A 16,105-nucleotide genomic window follows, 5' to 3' on the forward strand; every position below is an offset into this window, starting at 1 on the left:
TGAATTAAGAAGAACTACTTCACTCAACAATATAAAATAAAGTATTTGTAGTGATTTCCAATTACGATATTAATTTGACCTGATTAATGTTTTTTTTCCCTCCAAATAACCCCAGGACTGTAGACATGACCTTTGCATCTGAGAAGAAGAGTGATGTTTTTTAAAAAAAAATGTTTATCTAGCACATAGTATTAAACCTTCTGTTTTATTCAGATTGTTTCTCTTTCCCTGGATTTATCAACGGTTTGCCTAACAGGGGTCGTATAGCTCAATAAATCTTGCCGCCCAGAGTAGCAGACACCTCCTATACATAAGTGAGAAGACTTGTCCACTACCTCTCTTCTGAGCTCATGGAAAATGTCCTCTTTTCCAGCAAAAGTCAAACTAGCTTTTTGAGTCATAAAATCTAGGCAAAGACATAACTTCTCACATCGGGGCTGTATAATAAATTATGCGCATAATATTCTAGACTATTATTTTCTGGACATGTGCTCGTGTGCTCATGTGTGGAATTTTGTGCGAAAAGATATGAATTTAAAAGAGAATATGTGATTATAATGCTGTCCATAGTGCTTTTGGAGAGCGAATACGGTAAATAAATATAGAAATATCGTATCTTCGAGGTTCGCAATCCACCCTCAATTTATTCTCTGAAAAACATTTTAAAAATGCTCTTAGATTTTACCAAAGCAGTAGATTAGGTGTTTTAGTCAACTATGTGATTAAAGTGCAGTCAAAGTTGATTGATAAATTATGTCACTCAAGGTTTTTCGCTGCGGGACAATATTTTTTTTGCACCGAAGTGCTGTTTTGAAGGATCGGAATAGTTGCTGAATGAGGACTAGCGCGGATCGGAATAGACAGAGGTAGCAAAGCAAACTGTCATGTCCTTTGTTTGCTTTTGATTTAGAATTTGGTTTGATTTTCCTGTTTGACTATGCTGGTGTCTAATATGATACTTTGTTTTCCCTTTGTTTTGGATTCCTGTTAAGCTTGTATTCATCTCAGTATCTTGTTTCGTCTATCGGTCCTTTTTTTAAATTACCTTTATCCTGCACTCCTGCCCCGCTTCCTTGCATTTGGGTCCTCAAACCTGCCACGACACTAACCGATGTTCTCCTCCACAAGCATCTTATCACATCTCACACTCTGTGACCATGCAGAAATGTATTAAAATTGCCGTATTGATGGTTGTACTACATTTTGCTGCCCCACAGAGTAAATTGGTAATTGGAAAACGACAAGCCAAAAACACACGTTTCTTTTTGGAGCTAGCCCGGGATTTTAGTGGAAGTTGCAGAGACTCTTCTAATCATCTGTCAGCCAACTATGCTCCCTCGCCCCCCCTCCCCCCACCCCTCCCTGGCTGGGGAGGTGGTTAGGTGGCACCCAAGCTGACAGCGGCTATCTGGATTCTCGTGGACCAATTCAGGATGAGGGAACTGCAGCTCAACCTCCTCGAAGACACTGCCAGGACAATCGAGGGCACCTCCGGCAGCTCTTCGTTTTGACTTGGACATCCACTTTTTCATTGATTTTCATATTATGTATTATTTGTGCCCTCTCTGCATCCATTGCAGCCTGGTGATCCTGAAAGGGGGATCCTTCCATCTCTGGTCCCTTCTCAAGGTTTCTCATTTTCCTCTGCTAGGTTTTTTGTTTTTAGTTTTTCCTTGCCCTTTTGGAAGCTTAAGATCAGGGGATGCTTTGAGAATAATTGTCAATTTTTGTCTATGTGAAGCCCTTTGAGACTGCGTGTGATTTAGGGCTATACAAATAAACTTGAGTTGACTTGACTATGTGTAAAGGCAAAATTGTTAAATGAGTTTGAAAGGATATTAACATGTTTTTAGTAAATAGTTGATTTAGGGCAATATTTTTTTTGCAGAGGGTGTCAACTATCTCCGTAATCTGACATATGCAATATTCACTAATTGTTCTATTTCCGCAATATCATTTTGGTGACTCCTTTGCACATGCTCATTATGTGCCTCATGCTCATTTATTGTTTTTGTCTCATGCAAAGTGTATCAAGTGCTTTCCTCTGTAATGTCTGCATTTGTTTCATCGTTGGCACACACAGTGGTGAGTGTGTGTACAGGGGGAGGGCGGTATTTGTAAATCTGTCGCCTTCTGCCACAGTGTTTCCAAATGAGCGCAAGATGCGACCTTATGCGCATTAATATAATGAGCTGAGGTTATGATAGGATCAGAGATGTCTCAGTCTCCAGAGCAGATGTTACTCAACCGCCTAGCTCCGCTCTGCGCTGATTATATTAGAAAGACGAGAGGTGTCTGCGTGTGACAGACAGAAAGACGGAATAGGACGGAGCAGCGCAGATGGGGAATTGTAACGAGACTTGTGGTAAGCCTGGGAGAGGTGTTGCGTACAAACCTTTTCACCATAGTGTCACACCTACATCCAGGTGGCAAAAGCTCAAGTGAGCCCTTTTATCATTTGACCACATATACTTGGACAATATTGTGCCCCCAACGTGACAGCTCAAAGTACATCATGATATACGTCCGTCCCTAGCGTGTCATAGCAGCAGTACAGCTTTTCATTTGAACACAGCATGCACGCAGCAGCAATTGTCTCTCTTTTAACCTGTTAAATACCTTGTGGGGGATCACAGAGAGATTCTTGGCATGATGCTCTAGGTACAAAAATCCACGTGGGAGAAGTGGGATATACATTGCAGGCCACATCCTGAGTTCCCAATTTGGATTTAATACATGTGTAATTTTGTGTGCATTTTAAATTGCAATTTTTAATTTGGAAACTGGAAAGATCAAAACTGCAAATAAGTAATTAAATAAAAATAAATGAACTGAAACAGCATCGTCCGTAAAGTTAAATACAACTGAACTGGATTTAACAAATTTCCTTTATTGTTATATTTAATGTTTCAGCCATTATACAACTGTTTGAATATTTAATGATTCTTCTAAATAAAACGTTTTTGCAAATATTTAGTTTTTCATAGTTTTTTTTTTTTTGTATTGTTTGGCCAGTATATCCCATCTGCATGTTTACGCTGCACTCAGATATCCATTTCCATCTAATCTAATTTTAAATTAGAGTTAGATTAGATTAGATTTATTGTCTTTGCAGCGGAAGGTGCAAAACAATGGCAAGCATCAGCATCTACAATGTAAAAAAATAAAAATAAAACACACCTTCACACCCTAAGAAAACTATATGCAGTACATATACCACAGTCAGGGCATAAACAGCAAGATGCATGTTGTTGTAAAGGCTTATCGAGCAGCCACTACTCCACTTAGGAATAGTAAAACAAAAAAATCTAGGGCAGTAGGTGTGCTGTAATGTAATGTAAATATATGTGTTGTTATATTTATATTAGAACACTACCCTGCCCCAGATCTTTACTACGTATATAGAGCAGAGCAAACACCCATAAACCTTGAAATTAGGTTTATAGTCATAGTGATTTACTGAAAGCAAAACGGTGCATCCCAGCTGCAGTTCATGGCCATGGCTTGAGGTTTTACAGTAAGCGGTGTTACAGACCAGGCTATATGTCACCCAGTGCTCATACCAAGTCATGTGCAATATATGCAAACTTACAAAAGAGCCAGTAATGCTCACTTAGTGTGTATGCATAAGATAGTCTGTCTGCCGAGAGTTTTACGAGTTTGCCTGCATTGTGCAGCATTAACAATTTAAATTTTAATTAGTTTCGGGGCCCCTTGTGCTTTCACACTGGCGACGTGTTCATCCATTTTTGGAGCAACAACCTTTTTTGTGCTCTCAGAGCTGCATTTTTTTTTTTCCCAACACTAAAATTCGCAAGGCTTTTGTGAAGTGTTCATGGAGTTCAGTATATTCTCTGACAGCCCCGGAGGGTAGTAGTACAGCTATTGCAGTAAAAGTTCTAGATATTAAAATCATAAAAGTAAGTTTTAAAAAAGTATTAAAAATGTATGTGAATATATCTGAAAAAGAAAAAAGCCTCACCTCAGACAAATTTTGGTAAAATTTAATTCTACTAATGGTCAAGATGACAGAATGTTGAATAAATGCCTCACCTCTAATAAAGACCGATGTCTCCGGGAAAATAATATTCCTTGTATTGCAGAAAGTAGTACTCATTAACAAATTAACACAAGCATTTATGGTTGTTTTTAAAGCCTCATTTCTGATAAATGCCTCTGTAGTTGAGTAAACAAATTCTCTCTCTCGTAAAACTGTTTTGCTTTCCGACTATCATGAAGACAAACTGTAACGTAAATGATCGTGAGAAAGAGTCATGGCCCCATCCAAACCCTTTGGCTTTATTTTGATCTGGTTAGGTTCATTAACCTCGTGTAACAAGATCACTGCCACCACAGCCAGTGAGGCGAAAAGCACCGCGACAGCCACCATGTGTAAATGCGCGTGCCCGCTGGATATCAAGGCTCGGCGAAGATCGTAAAGCCTTTGATACTGTGCGCTCTCTCCGAGCAACGTGCTACCAAGTGCACATTAATAATGCATGCCACGCTCTTCCCACACACTTATTTATGGAGGCATGAGTACACATGCGTAGCCACACACAGGTGGCTGGTTAAACCACCGCCTCAGTCTGGGGCTGTGATGCAGAGACAGCGAAATAAAAATTCTAGGTGAAACATGGACTTGTTGGATGTGTAATGTGGGTGCTTACATTATCTGCGTGCGTGCGGGCGTGCCATTCACTCATTCATTCATTGTCCTCAGGCATTCCGAAGGCAACATCAATAGAGGTCACTCACAGGGCAGGACGAGACAAAGATGTAATAAGCAGCAAGGGGTGATTGATATTTGAAGGAAGGTCCGACTGTCTGACTTAAGTTTTCTGACAATGGACAATATTGGTTAGTGGCAATAATGAGCTGTTAAGCTGGTTTGTCAACAACTGATAGAAAGTGAAAGAACAAAATTGAAGAACAAAACATTTGTTACAGCAAATGTTAGAGCAAATGTTATGACTGTTTAGTGCTATCTTTCTTAAAAAAAAAAGGAAAAAAAACATTCCAAAAGAGGGTGGTTTTATTTGAGGCAGCCGGAGTACATTTGATACGAGCATGGCATCGCAAGCCAAAACGTAGCTGTTAGCCTCCGACTGAGTCAATTTGGTTTCCGTTGCTTACTTAAAACACGCCAGACAGACACTTGGCAGGAGATGTGTTCATGAAGCGACTGTCTGCATTACTAATAAGACAACAAGGAGGAAGCTTCATACAGGAGTCGGTCAGGATGCTGCGAGACGAGTGCAATCGGCGCCCTCTGAATCCACAAACACACACATGCCAGCGTCTATTGATGACCCACTTCTCTTCTTAGAGAAGAAAAAAAAAATCCTCTGGGTCACAGCTTTCATTATGGCACTATTTCTGCTTTTATGTTGACATGACTTGTATAATGAAGCCAGTTGCCATGGATTTGAGTAGAACTGTGTTGTATTACTGCTCTTACGACTGCTCAGAGTGACGAATGACCATGCACTTTTTTATTTATGACGAATGTTTTACTTGCCACGCTTCACCCACTTGAAATGGTGAAGGCTAAAAGATAGCTTTGTAATTTATTGACAGCAACCTGTGAACAATGCCAGCTTCCAAATGGGGGATCAGTTGGCTGCTGACACCCAAATGACAAAATTCCTGTTTAAATTCCTGCATTGAGACTTTTTCATGAATCCTTAGATGACGTCCACATACAAAATGGCTTTTGCCAACATATTACAAATCCTAACTTTTGTTATGATTTATTGCAATACAAAAGGCATAAGTCATCTCTGCCATTATCCTTAGAAAGGTTTTGGGATATTGCATTTGTATTTTGGTTCCAATTAAATATTGGTTTGGCTTCACATGTGTTTGAAAAGAGACCAGGATGGTTAACACGTCCTGGATGCTTCTTTACTACCCCACTGTGAGCCTTTAGTTGCAATTGGGTGTAATTTTGATTTATTTGGAGGCAAATGTTAGCTGCCAGAGAATTATTACAACATGGAGGAGTGTGACGGCTTCCTCTTAGAGCACAATGACGCTTATGTAGGAAAAAGCAAACAATCCAATTCAGTTTCCCTTGGGATTGCAAACACTCAGCCAGCCAAACAATTTAACATATGATTCTGTTAATTAGGAACCAGATGGCACTGCTAGAAACTGAAAATTAGGTATTTGGAGAAATAAGACATTAATCAACTCAAGTAAAGGTATTTGAACGCTGTTTAATAAATGTCATTATGAATATCCTATAAAACAATTTCAATTGACATCATTAGAGCACTTTTCCTATTCGGAAGTGATCAAAATAATTTAATTAAATGTTTTGGTACACTTTTTGAATAATTGCTGGGCTTTTATAGTACAGCATAGCATCAAATCGAATTGAATCGAATAGATTAGAATGTAGGTAATGTACAGTAGAGTTGTGCTATTCCAGGTAAATAAATTAAGCAGCTTTTATTCTATTGTATCAATTCAATGGACATTGCACTGATCCTTGTAGGTTGTCCGTCTTGGCCACCTAAGCGCAGTATGATCCAAAATATGGATATAATATAAATAGAGTCATTATCAGCTCCTCGGTAAACCACAATAGTCATTCTTCGCAGGGAAGAAGAACTAGGACAGCTTCGATACTGTCTAATTTTTATTCTGAATTGGACATTTGATCATACTATCTACAATTTAGGTGGAACAGAATGTCTCCAGAGGTGGCACAGCTTGATAAAATACAGAAAAAACATGTTTGAATGTTCCCTAGCTTGCTTCAGCGATGGTACATTCCCCGTGGGAAAGTGCAAGCTGTCGTTTCTTTGCGCTTGGCCTCGTTATTAAAGATGTCAGCATGCACGGGCTGGCGTTACACTTCCACGCAGATGCTTACTTGGTACATTGTGTCCAGTCTTACCTCCAAGGCCGTAGACCTCTTGCGGAGCAGCTGTTCGATGTTCCTGGCGGCTCTGGCCACCAGCTCCTCTGCATCATTCTGCTCCACACTGTAGAGGTGCTGGTTCTTTAAGAAAATCTACGCAAACACACAATACAAACGCACAGTCATGCATATAGGAACTCCAATGTTGATTACTTAAGAGCTGCGATCCCCGATCCCCAACCTTTTTAGCACCACTGACCGGATTTTTGTCAGACAATATATTCACGGACCACAGTTTGATGACGTATGATTTTTGTAAAGAAAACTTCCAAAGACAATTCCAGAAAAAGCAAATCAAATTGAAATCAAATGTCAAAATCATCAATAAATTAAACAATCACTGACTGCACATTGTTTTCTTCGCAAAAATCGTCCGTGTTTGAATTACGATTTCATCCCCGCAAAACAGTTTAACCACAATCTAAAACCTCACCATACGGTCTTGGACTTTTAGTGAGACAAATCCCGCAATTCAATTTTGTTCTGAATTTCTGCGTCATTTTTTTCAGGGTCTCCTTCAGGATGCCAAAATACCTGAAATTTTGCCAGGATACATGTTTTGTTTTTTAAAAAAACAAACGAAATTTTGAATGTGATGAAGTCTCCGCTCCCAAAAGGAAAAAAAAAATGTCAGCTAAATTGTCCCAACCAATTATACAATTACAGTATATTTGCATCATTGGTATGTTCTTACCTGGGTGAGGCTCTTGCCGGCCATGGCAGTGTCTGCCAGGGTGATGAGCTCTTTCTGCATCTGATCAACCCATTCTTTAATCCTGCCATTCAGAAGTCAGACACATGGACACACACACAAACACACAGAGCAACCGAGTTAAGCCACTTCAGAGGCAACATCACCAGAGCAATTAAGCTGTCAATCACATCAGTCCTGAAGGCGACAGGCGAGCTGCTCAATCACGAGACATCAAAACAAACAAGGGAAGGTGTCACCAAACTGGTAGATCAATCCGATTGAAAGGACCAGGGTGCAACAGACCTCTCATAATATGTGTAGACCATAAAAAGTAGGGTTCTCACAATCTACAATCATAATTACAGCGATTGTGATGTTGTTGTTTTTTTGGTTTAATCTATCTTCTCACCTAGTTCAGGGGTGTCCACACTTTTTGCAAAGCGGGCCAGATTTGGTTAGATGAAAATGTATAGGGGCCGACCATTCGCACAGACATTCCTCAAACCATTACCATTGTAAATGAACTTGTCAATATGTAACTATATCCTTTGCTGTCTGCAGATAGGTTGATATTGCAAATGAAAATCTGTTGTCAATTGCACTACCATTAAAGTTAAAGATGAAAATGATACTAAATTAAATGCAAATGAACAATTTTATGAAATTTGAATGATTTTTTTTATTAGATGTATTAAGTTTGTTTTATTATTGTTATCGTTGTATTAATAAAAAAGGGTGATATTGGTGTTTGTGACTGCAGTAAACAGGCCAAGTTGCATCATGTCCGATTTTTAATCTAAATTAAATCATTCTCCATTTTGTCTTTTTTATTTCAATTTCATACGCAACAGATTACCTCATAATCACAAAATAATAATCCATAGTATTTTTGTTGTTTGCGATCACTTTGAGTCGGCGGCGCGGACGCGTAGTAGTGTGTAGAGTTAGTACGAAGTAGACAAGCTCTCACCAGTAGTCCGTGTTTTGTTTTTCCCTGTGCAGCGTCACTTGCAACGTCTCTGATTTTAGCGTCGCCTTAGTCCTTGGTGTGTGCATATTTGAAAAAGGAAATGTCACTGATTATCTTGCAAACGGACACTTGTGTGCGCGTGAACTGGGAAGGGATGGAGACACGCTCGCAACCAATCGTAAACGCTGGCGCATGTGCGTGCGCGTTCCCGTTAGGACGAATTTTATTTCTGGGGCGCGTAGGTCCCCGCGACAGTGCCAGCGGCCCACTTATTATTGATTTTATGACACAATGCTTCGGGCCAGTTTAAATTTAGACGCGGGCCGCATTTGGCCCGCGGGCGGTAGTTTGGATAGATTAACCTGGTTAAACTGTTTGTATTTGTGGTTTTAGTAGAAACTCATTACTATTTGGTCCTCCTCTCATTGATATTCTGGTTTCGGTGAAGCCCTTTCAGATTAAGAGCTATATAAATAACTTTGACTTGACTATGTAGCATCAACAGTCTAAATAAAAACGGGTGAAGAAGAATTGTCACATGTCATGGTCATTCGATCAGATTCAAAATTTCCAAAGGTCATCAAACAACTCCTTTCCAGCAGGATCTCTACCATTTTATGACTGTTCAATTTAGTCCTACACAATTTTCGAACCTGTATGAGCACTGACAGCCAACAAGACGAGCACCAGCACCTTCCCTGCATCAGTGATCAATCTTATATCATTTAGTATTTTAAGATGAGCGATCATTTAGAGATTGAAAATTTGAGATGTATCTCTAGTTTTCTACAGGGAATCGTCAAATTTCAAGGGTTTAGGAAGCTCTGCTGATTTCTAGCGGCACAATCAACATTTTTACCACCCCCAAGTATGTGTGACCTGATGGTGAAAAGGTCTATTAAACTGTCAATCCCAGTAGGAGATGGCGAACGGCTTGATTGTGAGACATCAAAACAAATAAGAGATTCATGGGGTGAGGTGTTGCCAAACAGGTCAGTCAACCTGATTGAAAGGGCCAGCATTCAATCCAGCGTCATCAGGCGATTTCCCGAGAAGTGGGCCAAATGGGCTTGATGTCAGTGACAATGATGGTAATACGAGTGAACGAGCCAGGAAATGGAGACACAATCCATCTGTTTAATTGTGAGTAAGAGCCTGATGGACTTCAGGTCTGAAAAGTGTGACAAATAGACCTTTTGGCCATGACATCACACATGATTCTCATTGACAAAAGAGAAACCTTTACAAAAGTAAATAAACCATCCTACGTATATACGTACCATTATAGCGAAGCAGATTGATTGAGAAAATAGCTTGGATGATACTCATGGCCATCCTTTCCTCCAGTATAGATTGAATGTGCAAAGGTCAAGGTGGAAAAATGTCATATAGAGTAAATTGCTTCCAAGGGAGACGTAACTCTGGCCGTAATTGATATGTCAGAAGTTAATTCAAAAGTGGATCCCCTTGCGCTTATTTTTCACAAATATTATGCAAAGGTCTCAATTATAGCTCCATAATAACTGAAAAAAAATGGCATGAAATAATCCACAAAGTCAAAGCTCTTGATTTTCATTTGCACGCACGGGTGCCAAATGTAGACCTAAAAAATAATCCAGTCGCCCTTTCTCCTAGTTAGCACTAATGCTAATCTACACTTTTGGTAATAAATGAATCAAATCATAATCCACAAAATCAAATGATAATATGATGGACAGATTGCTGAGCATTTTTATTAGCGCTGCCATAGCTGAGCTGCATCCCAAATGCAAATCACACTACACACGCCAGAGTAAGCATGGAAAAACCAATACGCTCACCCACAGGATATTTCCGAGTAAGCGTTAATGGCCGTGGTGTAAGAGCAATATATCTGCCTGGCTCCATGCAGCTGAGCAAAGTATGCAACAAGAAAGAGAAATGTTCTCACTGACAACAATTCTCAAATCAGGAGGTGCAGAAAATATTCATAGTACTGATGGTAAACAAAATGAGACCATTTGGGGACCAACAGGGGAAGCACAAAGTGAAATTGTTCAGGAAAAGAAAAAGTCAAGCTTGTCTATTGGGAACAAATTGCAGTGCAAAGCAGCTGCTTGCCTTAAATTCCCAAAGCCAGATGGTTATAGACAAGCACTGCAGACTGAACAGAATGAGCTCCTTTATGAACAAAAAAAATGTATATCCTGTTTGGTAGATGTGCAGCCACAGCATAATGTGCAATGCTCACTATTTAATTCCATTTTATATGCTGACTGGGATAGAAATTCTGCAAGAACCTGGCTGGTAACTGCACATTAAATCCCAAGCTTAAATCTTTGTAACAGAAATGCATACAAAACAGATGCTACAAGTGCTGCAATTGTGGAAGCTACGCTTTTTGTGGAACAATAAATGCACTTGTTTAAATTCCCATTTTGACAAGATTCCAGTCAATAAAACACAGTTGACTTAACCTACTAGCTTGAGAGCATACCAGCATCCAAGCTTTGCATTTTAAAGACACAATGACTATGACATTTGATTTCATCCATCACTAAAAAGCCTCTAAAAAGTGGCACACAAACCAAATCATAAAAGTGGCTATGTGTGAATATGTTGTGATTGTATTACCGTATTTTCTGCACTATAAGGCACGCCGGTTTATAAGGCGCACCTACAATAAATAGCCAACTTTAAAACCTTGTCCATCTATAAGGCGCACCGGATTATAAGGTGCACCTTCAACGAATGGCCCATTTTGAAACTTTGTCTATATATGAGATACATACATTTGGCTCGCAGGCCGGACTTTGGACACGCCTTCTGTAGTGGCTCAATATTGGTCCATATATAAGGCGCACCTGATTGTAAGGCACACTGTCAGCTTTTGAGAAAATTTGAGGTTTTTAGGTGTGCCTTATAGTGCGGAAAATACAGTACTGTTTTCGACTGGTGTCATGGGTGAAGAAAGCTCAAATGACATATGATATCATACTGTATATGAAATACATGACAGTTTGCTCACAGGCAGCTAACAATAGCGTCATTTCATACGTAATGTGGAGGCAGGCACTCCATATGCAACAATTCTATTAAAGCCATTAAAAAGTAAATTTTCCATAATATCGCCCTTTTTAAAATCAAGTGCATTTGGGAATTGGCTGCAAGTAACGCTAATATACTTTGCAGCAGTAAATGTCAATGCAATCTAGTCATTTTATTCCCACTTCTTGCTGTGTGACATATGTATTTCAGACTTCCGCTCAGCTGCCGCATATTTTTGGGATTTCCTGATTTGATTAAATTATTCTTACCCGAGTAGTTCTCTTTTATGCTCCAGAGTGTGCTGATTGTAGATGTCAAATTAGCATTTGAGAGGAGCGCAATTAGTCATATTCCCAGTTTGTATAAGCTTTATGGTGAAGTCATCTCTGTGTTACACATTTGACATTTCCAAGCAAGTGGACATCTCTCCAGTGTGCAATTAATAAACCCGATCCCTTAAATCATGTATTTCCAACACCTAGGGTGTTGGCTTGATTAACATCTTGCTGCACATCAAGACTTCAGACTATATCATGTGACACATGACTGAACAACAACAACAAAAATGAGGTTTTAAATCATTTGCATTTCAAAACGCTCATCTTAAATCACCTTTCCCCATTCAAATGAATGAAAATACCAGTGGTCTGTTCCAGCCTCCCCACAAAACAAACAAAAGGTTTTGTAAAGTAAAATATTGTACCGGATTTTCCAGACTATAAGGCGCACCTAAAAATCTAAAATTTTCTCAAAAGCTGACAGTGCACCTTATAGTCCGATGCGCCTTACATATGGACCAAATTCCTAAATTTAAACTGGCCCGAAGCATTGTGTGATGAAATCAATCATAAGTGGCCCGCTGAAAACTATGAATCATGAATCAAAAAGACTATGGATCATTATTTTGTGATCATAAAGTAATTTGTTGCGTCTGAAGTTGAAATAAAAAAGATAAAATGGAGAATGATTTGGATTAAAAATCTGACATGATGCATTAATGGTGGGCCTTATAGTCTGGTGCGCCTTATATAAAGACAAAGTTTTAAAATGGTCCATTCATTGAGGTTGCGCCTTATAGTCCGGAAAATATGGTACTTTCGAATGTAAAGGATTAAAGAGTTTGTGCATCATAATTTATTGTGACTTTGCAGCTTCTTCTGGAATACGTGCATATCTTTGCTACCTGGGGCTAGAATAATAGCACACTTGTCTTCATAAGAGTCACTGGTGGGCTGGAGCTTTGAGCTACTGTACAGTTTGTGTTCATCTACAAAACCCCTGCGGGGCTCAACTTCAGAGGCGGACTTTCTAATACACGACATTTATTGGCTCCCACATAATGTTGTGGTCGCTCTTTCATTGTGTCGAGGTCAGCTAGGGGTTAGTTGCAGCTGATTTCAACCAACAGCATTAATTGTACGGACTAGTAACAAAATCATGTTATTGCTCTAATTTAGGGGATGCTTGTGTAGTTGCAAGTTGTTGATGATTAAAAAGTATTTAGAAATGCATGGGAAGTATGAAAATAATTGGCATAAAGCCAGGGTGAGTGATATTCTTTCAGCTCGGCTTTCTATTTTTTTATTAGTCCTGCCCCTGGTACAACAGCAGCAGCACACAATTAAACACTGGAGCTCTAAAGGCAAGTGGGTCAGAAGCTGTGTTGTTGTTTTTCCAACGCAGGAAGAGCAAATGGGGGCAAACAGGAGGAAATAAGGCAAGACAAACGAGAGACAGATTTTGTAATATCAGCGGCAGTTTGGAGGGAATAATGAGCTGGCCAATGGAGTGTGCCCAAAATTCACCCAAAATTCATAACAGGACAAGTGAGAGGTGTATATTTTGTTTACATGGATGTCGCCCTGATAATATTTGGATTCACATACTTCAGTAAATATTGTGATTTCTTGTGAATAATATGCATTTTTTTGAGGGGTGGGGTCATAAAAATAAAAATCCTGCTTCCTATATAGTGGCAGCAGACCAGCTCAATAAGAGCGTAGTTGCATGGGCAGGTAAATCATTCTGCTTCACATAATTAAAAGTAGAACATTTAAAAAAAATTAAAAAACAGAACAGGGAAAGAAAATCAAAAGCAAACTGAAAAAATAAAACGTATCTTACTAATATTATTAAAAGAGCATAGCTCCCGCGAAAGAACAAGATTTAAAAAATTAGTTGAAGGACTTTAATTAATCATAGGCATGGGAAAAGTTGGAAAAGCAGAGTTTTTAGCTACTATATAATGCAAATAAACCATCACCAGCTGCCATTGCTGCGACAGTACCCCCCACCCCACCCTGCTGCCATCAATTCCTTCAAGGTAAATTTAATGACAGATGGACTGATGCTTGCGAGCGCCTCATTTTAATTTCTTTTGTTCTGTCTCTTGTGTGGCTAAATGATCCATTTGTATCTCATCAGGATACGCGGGGAAACAGGCTTATATATTGCTCGCCGCCGTGATGAAACCTCATCGTCATGGTGATAAAAGGATGGGAGACTTAGAAAAGTCTTGCTGGAGTCATTAGAGACATACTTGCAATTACTGCTTAACAATTGCCAGAGCCATATAGTCAAGACGTTAGGAAATTTAAAACGAAATGGACAGATTTGCAACATTAGAACTGTCTGTGAATGTTAAGTATGTCGAACCCTATTTGCAAGTCTTGATGACATGGAGCCACTATCAGGTCAAAGTGTTGGTGAGTTTCTCCTGCGCTCACTACAACCAGCAGGGAGTGGCAAGAGTTTCCCAGACTCTCCAAAAATGTCTCTAGATTTGTCCCTAGTCAGCTTTCGGAAAACAGGTAAGTCTCGATGATATGAAAACACCATTACGTCAAAGCCAAAATCTGCGAAAAAGAGCCTCGAGAGTCTCCCAAAAGCTCTGAAATGTTCCAAAAATCTTGGGGGCTTGCATGCACTTTGGCGAGAAGGAGCCTCGAGAGTCTCCCAAAATCTCTGACATGTTCCAAAAATCTTGGGGGCTTGCATGCACTTTGCAGTTTATAATTGATTTTTTAGACAAATAGCCACACCCTTATTTTTGCTTAACCAGTGTGCAGCGCCTGTTTGAAAATTTTATCAGTGTTGAAATGCTGCATAATGGCAGAATACCTCGTTGGTAGGTTTGATTTGAGTGTGTTCAATGCATTCAACAAATGGTGGCTCAACTCAAACAAACGCTTAACCCATATAGATGCCTGGTCCCTTCTCCAGTTAAGTAAAGCATTACATGTGCAGGATGAATAGTAATGCACTTCCATAAGCAGCCTGTTATATCCAGCACTCCAGCAATTATGATAAGTTATGTATCTAGTTTGAGAGCACAGCACTTATCCATGATCCATCAATATAATGTCATATTTAACACCAGACTGATGCAAGACAAACAAGTTGAAAAATAACTTGATGATGATGACAAAAGAAGACACGCGCACGCACACAAAAGGTGGGTGACATCCTCCCAGCCCACGCGCGCATATTGATCGCGCATGCAGACAGACAACCAACGCCACGCGAACGCCTCATATAAACAAATAAAGAGCGTATTGGCAGGAGGCCACCCTTGATGACGAGACAAGAGAACAGAAAATACAGCGGATCAATTGGATTAAATACTTACAGGAGCGAGGAGGGGAACTGGGAAGCCCGTGAGGCACTCAGGAGGAGCAGGACCTGGAACGTCCAGGCGTGCGCCCTGCAGGTACCCATTGGAAAACGATGTGGGAGGTGGATGTGGGTGGGGGCCGAATGTGGCGCCCCCCGCCGCTGATGAATAAGAGCGCGGCGGCGTGTCAACCTGCCGGTGCCTCCCCAGTGCTCGCTGCTCGAAAGCCTTATTCTAATCTGATCAGAGCGACAACAGACAGGACAGGTAGCGCCGGAGCTCCTCCTCCTCTCTCTCTCTCTCTCTCTCTCTCTCTCTCTCTCTCTCTCTCTCTCTCTCTCTCTCTCTCTCTCTCTCTCTCTCTCTCTCTCTCTCTCTCTCTCTCTCTCTCTCTCTCTCTCTCTCTCTCTCTCTCTCTAGTGGATGTACGACACTATGGGTTGGATCTATCTATCTATCTATCTATCTATCTATCTATCTATCTATCTATCTATCTACCTATCTATCTATCTATCTATCTCTCTATCTATCTATCTATCTCTCTCTCTATCTATCTCTCTCTCTATCTATCTATCTATCTATCTATCTATCTATCTATCTATCTATCTATCTATCTATCTATCTATCTATCTATCTATCTATCTATCTATCTATCTATCTATCTATCTATCTATCTATCCATCCGTCATATTCCACAATGAGCTGGAGCCTATCCCAGCTGACTTTTGACAGAATGCACACTGAAGTTATTGCCAGCCAATCACAGGGCAGGTACTGAATCAACAAATGAGCATTCACACTCATATTTACACCTAAGGAAAATTTCACATCTTGAATTTAATTAACACGGCTGTTTTGGGATTGTGGGTG

At 39.9% G+C, this 16,105-nt stretch overlaps 1 protein-coding gene across 1 annotated transcript in view; it reads right to left on the bottom strand.

Moving 5' to 3' along the window:
* LOC133157488 (voltage-dependent calcium channel subunit alpha-2/delta-1) overlaps window positions 1–15,481 on the bottom strand; it is a 56,900-nt gene extending 41,419 nt beyond the window's left edge. The window contains exons 1-3 of the mRNA XM_061284056.1: window positions 15,251–15,481; window positions 7,626–7,707; window positions 6,908–7,024 (exon numbers count right to left, since the gene is read on the bottom strand). Coding sequence (XP_061140040.1) covers window positions 6,908–7,024; window positions 7,626–7,707; window positions 15,251–15,339 — 288 coding nt within the window. The 5' untranslated portion in view covers window positions 15,340–15,481. The remainder of the gene's footprint in view (window positions 1–6,907; window positions 7,025–7,625; window positions 7,708–15,250) is intronic.
* Between the last annotated feature and the right edge of the window lie 624 nt (window positions 15,482–16,105).

Source organism: Syngnathus typhle, linkage group LG7 (genome assembly GCF_033458585.1).
Source record: "Syngnathus typhle isolate RoL2023-S1 ecotype Sweden linkage group LG7, RoL_Styp_1.0, whole genome shotgun sequence".
Classification (NCBI taxonomy): domain Eukaryota; kingdom Metazoa; phylum Chordata; class Actinopteri; order Syngnathiformes; family Syngnathidae; genus Syngnathus; species Syngnathus typhle.